The sequence below is a fragment of the Amblyomma mixtum genome, chromosome 2 (genome assembly GCF_055824585.1).
Source record: "Amblyomma mixtum isolate Tamu chromosome 2, ASM5582458v1, whole genome shotgun sequence".
Taxonomy (NCBI): domain Eukaryota; kingdom Metazoa; phylum Arthropoda; class Arachnida; order Ixodida; family Ixodidae; genus Amblyomma; species Amblyomma mixtum.
Window position 1 is genome coordinate 27,847,246 of NC_143013.1, and position 12,154 is coordinate 27,859,399.

Genomic DNA, 12,154 nt, shown 5'->3' on the forward strand with positions numbered 1-12,154 from the left:
TGTCGTGTTTGTGTGGGCGTGTCACTCAATGTATGCGTGTTCGTCCACGAGCAGAACCAACGATGCCTCAGTGGTGCGTGTGTGTGCGTGCGTGTGTGTCTCCGACAAGCGCAAGCTCACGGACTCTGCAGCCTCAGCTACGGCGACTGCGCATATGGACGCAAAAAAAGCACTCCAGTTTCCAGAGTTCGGGACCTCGGCAAAACCCAGGTTTTCGAAGTAGATCAGTATAGCCCTCCATTACTAATAGTATAGTTTCAGCAGCCAAGTCCTCGTACTCTCTTTCGTCGCACAGGTCGAACTTTGTAAACGGTTTGAAGTCGTACACACAGCATGCCTGTACAAATATATGTCTCTTTGCATTATACTGCATACTCTGCATGCAACCTTGCCATCTAGGACGGTCCCGACAGCCAATCACGTTCTTTCTTGCAAACTAAGAAACCAAATAAACTGGTCAGTCCTCTCTTCCAAGCACGACGAGCGCGAGAGATGCGAGATTCCCTGCCTCTCGGCCAGAGAAACCAGAAGGCGCATGCTTTATTGTCGTCAATCAGCGGGCCTACATCTGAACAGTGAAGTCAAACTGTCTGACACAGCAAATTTTACTGCTGCGGTATCTAAAATGCACACATGGAGGCCTGTGTTAGTGGCTCCAGCTCCACCCCCCTCAACTCGTCTCCCTCCCCTTTTCTTGACCTCCTGCGAGGCTGGAGCGCGCGCGACCCAATAAAGGGATACTTCCATGTCACCGCCCTAAATCAACGCGTGGCAGCGAAGAGAAAGAAAGAGGAAAAGCAGGGGGTAAAATGCTTTACGAGCTCGACGCAGTTGATTCACGGCCGCATTGGCATTGAAACTCGCGGCGCGCAGTGCAGCGACGATAACATCGGGTGCTATTTTGACGTCCAGCGCCAAGTATCCCGATCGTCCCCGCTGATCGCAGGCAAAAAAACCTCGTTATTCTCTGTTTCTTCGAGACACAGGCGCGCTCAGGACACCCGGAATAGAGCGAGGGAAATGTCTTGAAGGAAGGAGCAGGGGGGGGGGGGGGGGGGGGTGGAAAGACTCCGCGCGATCGTGTGTGTGTGTGTGTGTATTTTTACCTGTATATAAAGGCAGGTCAGCGACAACGAGTCGACGAGTGGTGTGCCGACTGGTTACACAGGCTCCCGGGGCTAATAAAACAGGGCCCTAATGACGAGGGGCTGCGCGCGAGTCTTATCTCTCCTCTCATCGCGATAGCAAAATCGCGGAGGAGTGGGCAACGGTGTGTTTTATAGCGTTACTGAGCACCCGTGGCTCTGCGGTCACTGGGAAAACACGCACAGCTCGGCACGAGGTTTGGGACTTAGCTTTGTATTACGAATGGTCAACCAGTTTATGAATTCTTCGCGAGCCACTACATGACATGCGCCATCAGTGCTATGGCTTGTTTGTTTCAGCGGGCCCTCTTGGTTAACAGGTTCCCATGAGGGGTTTAAGGAGGCTTTATGGCTGCTATGTATGGCTGCTAATAGAGATCTTAAGATAGCATTCTCGTATATCGCAAATGTCATGCGCCAATGGCGCATGCGCAGATGGACACGAGGGGCCAGGTGCGTCCGCAGCTGGCCCGCTGTAGACTAGCCCGCTTTGGCTCCTCAGGGCCTTCGGCGCATGCGCTGTTGATCGCTGGCTGTAGCGATGTACGGAAATGCCATGCTAAACCTTCCTATAAAGAGCTTAGAGACTGCTGTTTATTACAGCGCTCTGCAGTCGAAAAATCTAGCAAAGAGTGTGTGTGGTGTTTAAAACGTTTGCATCGTTTGCATCAGAGCATAAAAATTCATAACAGCTGGTGTGCCCAGCTATTGGTGATCTTATAATAAGGGAGTAATTACTCATTGACGTCCACCCAAGCGCAGCCGTACGGCTACAAGGGAAAACTATACAGCTTTCTCAGAAACTTCGTAGTTAAAGAAAAATTCGTCCTGGTCCGGGGTTCGAACCCGGGACCACCGCTACACCGGAGCAGTCACTCTACCAACTGAGCTAACCGGGACGGCAAGCTTATGGTAGGGCGAGAGCGAATAGATTTTAACGACCTAGAGGGGGCAGTATGGCACTCTTTTGTAAACTCGCCAACTGCGATCGAATTTGTCGTACAAGTGGTTGCTTATGGAAAAGCATATTAAATCAAATATGCTAATGAAGCTTTCTGAAGTGGCCCAACATAGCGATAATGTAGCGAATATAGGAATCGCAGCAGTGCAACACATTTTTATAGCACACTGTAAGAAAATCAGGGCATAAAGAAGCTGACAACTGTGTCGATGTTTGCAACGACAGCAAGCAAAGAAAGGCTTACTCCCCGTTCTCGCAGTCGACGTACAACAAGCTTGACATCTCTGCAGGGTGATGCACTAAAAGTAAAGCAACTACGAATTTTCTGCTCACATTTTCAATACTTAATTGACTCCCTTTAAGTGGTAGCACGTGGAGAGAAGGTCTCCGACTTCGGCAGAATCAGGAGCCGCCATAATTTTGCGCATATGAAGCATGTTTGTGAACTTGTGTCTGCGTATAACACGCACGACTCCATGGCCAATCAAGCCCACACTCTAAGCACGAAAACCGTCGTACAAGAGTAAAACGGGAGTAAATCTTCCTCTAGCGCACACCCTTCCTTAAAAGGGAGCCCGTTAGAGGAAAGCTTAGTTCCTTTTTGCGCCTTTCTGTTTACGGTGTATCATTGAAGGCCACGTTTTTTTCATGAAAACGCGCATTTACAAACCTGCTGGAACCGACATACAAGGGAAACCTTAATTATGTTTACTGGGCGCCTCCTTAAGAGGCTGAAAAACGTGATAACCTCTAAACTCTAAGTCGAGTCATTAGGCCGGGTGCTGAATACACTCCAGAAGAACTGTGATCTGCAGAGTTGAACGAGCTGTGTGTGCGGCGCTCATTATAGGGTGCAGCAACCACACATCAGAACTCATCAAGCTGCGGCGTTTTATTGCAGCTTTCTGGTGGTAATCGAGCAGGTCATGATACGATTTGCTGTTTACATTGAGTCTTACTAGACTAGAAGGCTCCACTGTGGACTCTCTGCAGTCCCGGGAGAATGTCAGTGTCAATTTGCAAGCCAAAGATGTTCAAAGCATCGGCATCGGCGATATTCTCCGCCTGGAAGTAATGTACTCAACATCGTCTTCTGTATGGAGTTATTTTCAGTTTGGAGTGAGCTGTAATTGTGGCGGCCACCTGGCGGAAAGTTTGCATTTATGCAACTACTTAGAGATAATTTTATGCACCGTGCTATGACTAATCCCCATTTCTTGACTCACCTAGCCTATAGCTAACTTCCGTTTGTCTTGGATCACGGCTTCCATAGAAGCGACAGTAAAGCGCGGGTGTCCGGAGCTTGTTCTACCAGCCAGGGTTTCAGCTTCACAGCTTCAGCAATTCATAGGCAAAATAAATTCCATCTTCATTCTTTATTACAAAAGAAACAACACAGAAAGAGCTGCAACAATGTATCTTCTATGCAAAGGAAACGACAAACGCCTTCGCAAGCTACGCGCTTGGCGGCGCCAAAAACCACCGATGGTAATTCCAATTCAAGACGATATGACGCATCGCTAGACCATGCGCCAGAGGAACAATTGCCGCGTGCCGCAGATGCGTAAGACAGACGCCGGAGCCGGCATAATATATTGCTTCTTTTTGACTTCCATTCCTTTTCACCCTTCGCTTGGCTAGATCACAGTCACGCCCCAGTCATCGTTTCCGATGGGCTGTTTGGAGCGTAGGGTTAAACGTTTGGAATAGAATCGACTTAAACTGATCTTTACATTTACGTTATACGAACGAGGCTTATGTTTGAAAGAGTTTAGCAGTGGTTGGCTATGAGTTCCTCCATTAAGATTAAGGAATTTCCGCGTTCATCTATAGATGGATGAAGGTTATAGGCAACTTCGGTGAGGAGAACAAAGACGTCCTTCTCAGCTTTTTGGTTTGAGCCAAGTCATTCAACCTGCTGTTCAAACTTGGCTGCTTGCTGCAGAACTCTCAATGGCGCACTGAGATGCGGTCACTTATCTAAGCTACTCACACTTCCACTGAGCGCTCGCACAGTGATCCGCTCGACACGCCAAAACTGCAAGCACAAAGCAGCGCGCACTGTCCGGGAAGTCGCCAGCCAACTCGTTACCGTGGGAGAAGCGACGCACCGCGCACTACATACTACGACGCTCTAAGCGCACCGGTGAAGCCTACACGGTACGGGCGCGGATAACGCAAGGTGGAGCTGCCGCAGCCAACGCTCCTGTTAAGCTCGCACCGCGTGGGACAGTCCGGCATCTTCCGTCTCCCAGTGGTCGTCTTCGTCGCCGCAGGTCGCTGCACCCTATCAACATACGTGACTCGGGGGACCCCGAAACCCCTTTGAACCTACGCCTCACAACCCCCTCCTCCCCGCTACCCTTTGCTTTCTACAAACTCCCCTGCCGTAACCTCCTCTCCTTTCCAAACCCTTTAGGATTCTTCTCCGTCTGTTTGTTTTCCTATACCTGCCAAGCCTCGAGACGTATTTATAGCCGCAGAGCAGAGCCACGCGTACTAAGAGGCCGAGGGATGCGAAGCGCCGCGTTCTGTGCTGTAGGCAGCTCTACCGCGGCCCAACTTCTTCCTTCCCTCTTCTTTTCTTTTACAAAGGCAGAGGACGGCGCGATCGGAGGGAACAGTGCCACGGCGTGCTGCAGTGTGATGTCGCGGAGATAAGACACGCACCCCACGCCGGGTACCGCCTGACGGCGAAGCGGCTTTTCGAAGGAGACGGGATATACAGACGCAGCGCACGCGCGTCTTCCTTCCATGGCCGCTGTGTTCTGCAGAGCAGCCCACAAACAAACAAACAAGCAAGCGAGCGAGCACGCACAGAACGAACGACGGCACACCGGCACATAGCGTATGTAACAAGCCCGCGAACTGGAAACCAGCCGTCTCGGGAGCCGCTCAAAATGAGAAAGAGAGAGAGGGAAAGAAGAAAGAGAGCACCGGTTCGGGAGAATTAACAGCGCGGCGTTTTTTTTTTTTTTCTTCTGTCTTCTTCCGTTTCGTTCGGGTAGCACGTTCAAAAGAATCGCGACGCCTTCTTTTCTAGCGCCCCGTATACTCCTTATACATTTCAAACCCCTTCGCTGTATGCGCGCCTGGCACGAAACCGCTAATCCAAATGGGGGGAAAGGAGGAGGAGAGAGGGAAGGTCGGAGTGGTGAGGATAGGGGAGTTTTTCCGAGCCGCCGCTCCACAACCCGTTCGCGCGGGGGGGGGGGGGGGACAATAATAAAACAAAGAACCAACAGCCGTTTCTTTTTCTCCGTGGTGTCTCCATAGTGCGTGTGTGTATGTATGTGTATATACTTTGTAAAGCTTGTTTCAAAAGCCCCGAGAGGTGTCTTTCTCGGAGAGCATCGCGGTGCTCCGCTGCTTAGAACTCTGCGGCTTATCTCGGTATACATACGACTCGGGCATTCCGTGCCTGGCAGAGATTAGAAGCAAAGATACACGCCCGAGCGGACCGTCGCGTCGGTGACCGTCCGCTTTGCACTGCCACTTCAAGGCGGCGTAAATTAGCGCAAAACGAGCTTGTTCGGCCTTCCGACAACTGCGTGCTTAACGGGATGTTGTATCGCTGGTTGCGACACATTCTCGGGATGCGGATAGGGGGTCCGCCGTGTATGCAAAACAGCTGGAAAGGACGAACGTAGAAGACACGAACGCAGCTTGTCGACCTGCAGCTTGCCGAGTGACACGCGTGCAGGGCGACGACCCTTAATTCACAGAGTCTGCATAGGCACTTCAGTTTAATCCTTTGATGCTGTTCGAAGTAATACAGCTTGCTTCTTTTTGGCAGACTACCGCGCAGACAGTCATTGCAAAAAGCCGGGAAAAAATGTGGTCGCCGGACACATGCTGTGATTACGAAACTATGCATTATTCGATGCTTAAAAGAGAAAGAGCAGAAAACCTCCTGCTTTTTAAACACCCTCTTGACGTAGTAAATAATAGGAAGTTAAAGAGGAAAGAAGATGAGCGGGAGACAGAGGGCGCACCCTACCACACTCGGAAGAAACTGGCGATATTTTACCTCTTTCACTTCCTTGAACTAGTCGAGTTTCAGGAGAAATAGTAACAGCTGTCTCAGCAGTGTCAGTAATCGTGCAAAAACGCTGAAATCAATACTGACAGCTCTGTAAGTACGAAAAATAAGAAAGTAATTCAGCATTTAGATTCGTCACGTTAGAGAGATAAATGAAGTTTCTTTAATGATTTTTTTCTCCTTTCCTTCCGTTCTCTCACTTTTTTCTCTAGTTCTTTGTTTTAGTCTTCTGGTCTGTTCACCATTCCTGCTTCCTTTTTTTTTTGGTAATTAATTGAGCTTATGCATTGACTCATTGATGGCGTCAATGAGTGGTCACAATAGGCGAAATTCCAAACGAAGATGCATAAAGTAGAAGTGAGTTTTCTACTTTCTCCATCCAGAAATTAAACGCAAAGAGCGTGCGCTTTTAGGAAAGAAAAAAGTTTGTTTTTTTTTTGCTCTACAAGTGTGTACTTATGTAGAATTTATGAAAGCGGTGCACTCTGCTTATAGTATGCGTGTCATTTAACCACCGTGCATTTAACACAAGACACAAATTCAGAAAATGAGAAACCAAGAAAAGAATGTTTAGTCATGCACAATGCTTGGTGAAAAGGGTGTTTATTCGATAAAAATGAGCACAGGTTGCCTTTTTCAATGAAAAACATTTATCTGTTTTTTTCTCTCGCATCCAACGTTATTCCGACCTCGTAGATGTCCCGCGATGAAAACAAATAACAAACACAGCAAAAAGAAGTAGACAGTGTTTTTCAATCCACTTTAAAGTAACACAGTGTAAATACATTTCAATACCAACGATTGGTGGTGAACTGCGACCTTTTCAAAAGCATAGCAGCACGCATAATGGCATGAAGAAGCCAAATTTGGCTTATTAATAACTAAACAGCACATACAGCAAGCTGTCACAATTAATAGGTCACGGATACGCTTTGGAATTCATTACACACTTAGTATTCATCAGGTTGTGTCTCCTGAGGTGTAACTTTCGTTTTGAGCGACGGAATTCTACGATATTACGTTCAACTGAAAAGTTCAAATGTTCCGTTCCCAACAGCACATCCCTCTTTGATATTTATAGTTTTTGTCAGCGTCTACGCACTTCCGCCACCGGCCCACTGGCCTCTGCACGTCATCGCAGTAGAATGAAGGCATTTGTTGACACCAGCATCGTACTGCGTGGGTCACCTTCTCGTCGGACGCAAAGGACTGTTCCTTGACCTTTGGAAGCAGCCATAACTCCAGTGAGAAAAAGGAGATTACCAGCTTTCACTTTGATGCGAAATCCTTCGATTACATTAACCAATTAGAAATTTACAGCTATAGTGGGAGCAAAACTTGCTTAACGTCCCCGTATCTGAGTGCTCCGGAAAGCCAGGGACAGCTTTCTTCGATCGTGACTTTGACCTCGACAGGAGGTCAATATACTGCGCCAACGCCCAATCGCGTTGGCGCAGTATATTGTGGAGACTACAGGTGGGCTTGGTGATGTTGGTTTGGTCCCATCAAGAGGGCACAACTACCCTACCCCTCTATCTGGCTCACGAAATTACCGTTTTCTTCCGCAACTTAGCTGTCCCAGACGTAGTTGCCACAGGCAAGGCTGTACAAGCTTCGGTGCATCTGAGCTTCTGTTTGCAGTCGCCATGCGGCGCCACTCTATACAAATATGGGACCAACCGCACTTCACGCCTAGTCAGTGGAAACCATCGATAACCATTGTTAAACTGAATTATTTACTCCCAGGAAGTCGCAAATAGACTCCACAAAATAAAAGTAGGACATTCGAGTATCTTGAAATTGTAACTGTACGCAGTTCTCTATGCGACTTCATGCAGTTACACAGCTAAATAGAAACAAAGTACGTTGATCGATCAGTATCAAAACTGCCCAAAGGGTTCATATATCAAAACCTGGCACTCTGATTGGGACAAAAATTTAAGATTAGCAGACTGTTACGACACTTGCGGCATTTATATGAACTCCCCGCAGCTGTTCAAAACATAGAAGTGGCGAAGTGCAAGATTTCGCTCCTCAGCTCAGAGGCGCCGCCACAATCAGCTGATCTGCAGTTTCGTACCAGGTATGATTAAGGAACTCAGTATGTAGCTTCAAACAAGTGTATGCAATACTCTGTATACAATTGTATTCGAATGTATACAACTTACTATAATGCGGTGTATACCAGTCACAACGTCCGCGTCACATACGTCACAACGCCCGCCGTAAATGGCACACAGTGACTGAGCGAGTGAGTGAGTGAGGAGAGGCTGGGCTCACCGGTGATCCTTGCGAACGGCGAAGCCACGGCGCCTCCCTGGATGGAGGAGAGCCCGGACTCGACGCCGACCCAGGGCGCCACCTCGGTGCCCATGTAGGCGTACGAGCCCAGACCGTTGGCTCTGCTCAGGTACGCCGCCGAGGGGGCTTCCCGACACGAGGCCACGCTCGTCACGCCGGACGCGCCCTGCGACACCCGCCGATGAGCATACGTCGTTCCCCATGAGGTGTGTACACTTTCTGACCACACACATGAGCACACAGATGAGCATGCAAGTAAGTCACCCTCCTCCACGGGAAGCTACCTGGCGAGTGATAATTAGTGATAATTATTCGACTCTTCCTTAGCTTATCCCTGCTGAAAAAAAGTTCTAGGAAGCAATAACCCTCGGCTGCTGACCCGAAAGACGCGGGTTCGATCCCGGTCGCGGCGATTGAATTTCTTTGGAGGAGAAATTCTAGAGGCCCGTGTACTGTGCGATGTCAGTGCACGTTAAAGAACCCCAGGTGGTCGAAATTTCCGGAGCCCTCCACTACGGCGTCTCTCATAGCCTGAGTCGCTTTGGGACGTTAAACCCCATAAACCAAAACAAACCAAACCAGGAAGCAATAACCTCATAGAGGCTTCATCATAGAATATCATACAATTTATATGATATATCATACAATTTATATGATATATCATACAATTTGTATGATATTCTATGACATCTATGATTACTGTATGATTTTACAGAAATGTAGACATTTGTATGATAAGTTTCTATGATTTGTATGATAAGTCGATAATATTTGTATGACAAACTGTATGAGTTTATTGCATCATACAACTTTTTTTCAGCAGGGATATACCCGAAAATAAGGATAGTAGAATGTCAGGAAACGAAATTAAAAAAATGAGCACCGAAAATGTGTGCCAAGGAAAGCAGCTTTCAGAATTTTTGTTCTATCCTAAGGCGAAGTAGTGAAACATGTCCAACTATCTGGGACAAAAATTTTGAAAATTGTAAAATTGTAAGAAAGTGTTATAAATATTGAAGGTAATGACCCATTCTTCTATACACAGAAAATTTTCCTTTTAAAGTGCTTCCATCGATCGCATCGAACAGTTCAGACTGCCATGGAAAACGAAAGGGGTACACTTTTGACGATAGCAAAAACGTTAATAGAAAAAAAAAAATTAAGACTGCCGTCGGGTGATCTGAGAATATATCGATTGCTATAATGAAATCTTCCATTATATTAAAAAATTGCGTTCATAAACGGTTTCCGGCTCAAAAATGCTTTTGTCCAGAATTACTGGGTATGACGATAGCCGTGTTACACAATAGCTGGGCACGCAGTAAGCCTCGTGCAGCACCACTGGCGACAGCTATGCATGTCTGAGCCTTTTCGTTTGTTGCGCCATCTATACGCGCCAGTATTAAGCAAAAACAACGCAGTATAAGCAGATGCCAATTAGGTTCACGTTTATCTGAAAAGCCTCAACGTCATTTGAAGAGCCATAGCATCCCACTGTTTTGGATGCAAGTTTAACGAAAGCCGTCCACAGACGGCACGAAGAACAGTCAGCCAGCATTATAAGTATGCCTCATGCACTCTTGCACATCAGGAAAGACGATGCGGTGTGGTCCCGATATAGAAATAACGCGCGAAGTGTGTCGCAAGAAAGCACAAGGGCAACGTATTTATTACAGGTCGCATATATACAGTGCCCCGGTCGACGGTTGTATCTTAAGCCTCATTTCCGCCCGGTACGTGTTCCGAGTTTCGAATCGGTCCCGCCAGTGTTGTAAGCAGTACTCCGGGAGGAGTTCGCATTCGTCAATGAATTCAGCGCATGTGTCGCGCGGCCGTTTCCGATCGGCTCTCGAGATGAGGGCGACCTTTCGCAGATGTTTCGTTTCGCCGAGAATTGCTAAGAGATGGCGCGGTATCAGTCGAGGACTGCGTGTATGCTGACGCCTGGGTGTGACCACACAGGCCCGTCTATAAGCTTCCCTCCCACGAAACGTTCACATCGTTAGCGCACCGTGGCGGGATGCCTTATCGCAGATCTTATAATAATGTGGATTCCGACACGCGCAATTACTTCCTGCAGCTCTCTGGGAGCTTATGACGATAAACAGAAAGCGTTTATTCACAGCTTTTTCCAGGTGGCACGGAATCAATGAGTATCAATTCGCCCATAGAGAGAGCAGGATGAACGTGGACCTCGCTGTCTCCTTTATCGGTCGTTGCGCATACGGTGGTCTTTGTTTCCGGAGTTCAATCTGGAGGATTTCCTGTCGCTGTTTTTATTTTTAACACTTTCTCAAAGCAGGCACTCGACTGCAGTGAAAGGGTTTGTGTTGTCCGCGCTATATCGTAGTTCAACGGCCATGCCGATAGTTTCTGGTGGTACCTTGCTGAGCTCAATACAGATGTCGCCTCTAATACATTTCAGGGCTCACACCTTCACGGCGACCTTGCATTTGCAGACGTGTTTGAGCTGCAGAAGACCACTCTCACGATCGTTGATGCGGTTAAACCTCCCTGCTGGATACCTTGTTGTAAAGTGATTGAACATCTGCCGCGTTGTCTTTTGGATTAACCATTGGTACCTCCCATTGCCAAAACACGCAAGTTGTTTCTTAAGAAGGATCTGTTCTACGCTGGAACTGTCATTAATTTGGGGTTTCAGAAGAAAATATAGGTGAACATAATCCTCCACTGGAGAAGGGCATACTGACAAGAAAATGTTTCATACAGCGGGAAACTATCTACGTTGTTATTCACTGAGTGCTGGCAAGAGGTAGTCAAAGCAATTGTTGGATTGGCGAGGATTAAATGCATAAAGGTAATTGGAAAACACTTTAGCAACGTCCGATTTGGTGACGACATGGCCGCAGGTAATTCAGGAGATAAACTGCAGCGCATGCTTTAGGGAATAAACAGGCAAAGTGTGGTATGACTAAAATTAATATGAAGAGTTGTAAAGTAATGCTCAAAATTCCGGGAAGGGAGTCATATGCAGTTTATAAGGGGTAGTGAGGTACTGAAAAAATTAATAGTGAGTACATGCATATGGAACAACTACGCTGATCGGCAATCAGGGTTGTGGACTATGGAAGTTAGTCGTAGTATAATATGAGAACATAGGTTGAAGTGAACTTGACAGGCGCTCTCAAATTATGAAGGGCAGCTTTCCAACATCCCTCACATGAAAAGTAAGTAGAAGTTGCATCCTTAGCGCTTGTACGGCGAAAATTTGTAGGCGCGGAAAACAGGAAAGTTGGAAATAATTTCAGCAGAACACTACAAGCTGTATAATAGAAAATGACACGTGGTAACCTTGGTAGACAGGAAGTAAGCAACGTGCATTAGCGAATGAACTTGATTTATGATAGTCAAAAGAGAAAAAATGGGTCTAGGTGTGACACCTAATGCGGAAAACAAATCACAACCGATCGGTCAATACGGGTAGCAGAGCCTATAATGGGATAAAGAGTGGTCAGGAGGCTGGAATTGCTCGGAGGCTTGCAGATACTCAACGAACAGTTGCTGTCACGAAGGCGATGCTTAGCAGCAGAACAATAGCCCTTGCAAAACAAGAGAAAACAGATTATATAGACTCAGTAAAAGAAGGACGGTGGTGACGGACCAAAGTCTTTGTCAGGTGACAAGGAACGGGAAGCATTGAAAAACGCGAGCAGCTACGTTACAAAAGTTTCCTGGTCGGTCACC

At 47.4% G+C, this 12,154-nt stretch overlaps 1 protein-coding gene across 2 annotated transcripts in view; it reads right to left on the bottom strand.

Moving 5' to 3' along the window:
* The window catches only part of LOC149358774 (uncharacterized), a 161,720-nt gene that overhangs the window by 53,865 nt on the left and 95,701 nt on the right, over nt 1-12,154 (bottom strand). For both annotated transcript variants that reach the window (XM_089570960.1, XM_089570959.1), the window contains exon 4: nt 8,429-8,615. In XM_089570960.1, coding sequence (XP_089427086.1) covers nt 8,429-8,615 — 187 coding nt within the window. The remainder of the gene's footprint in view (nt 1-8,428; nt 8,616-12,154) is intronic.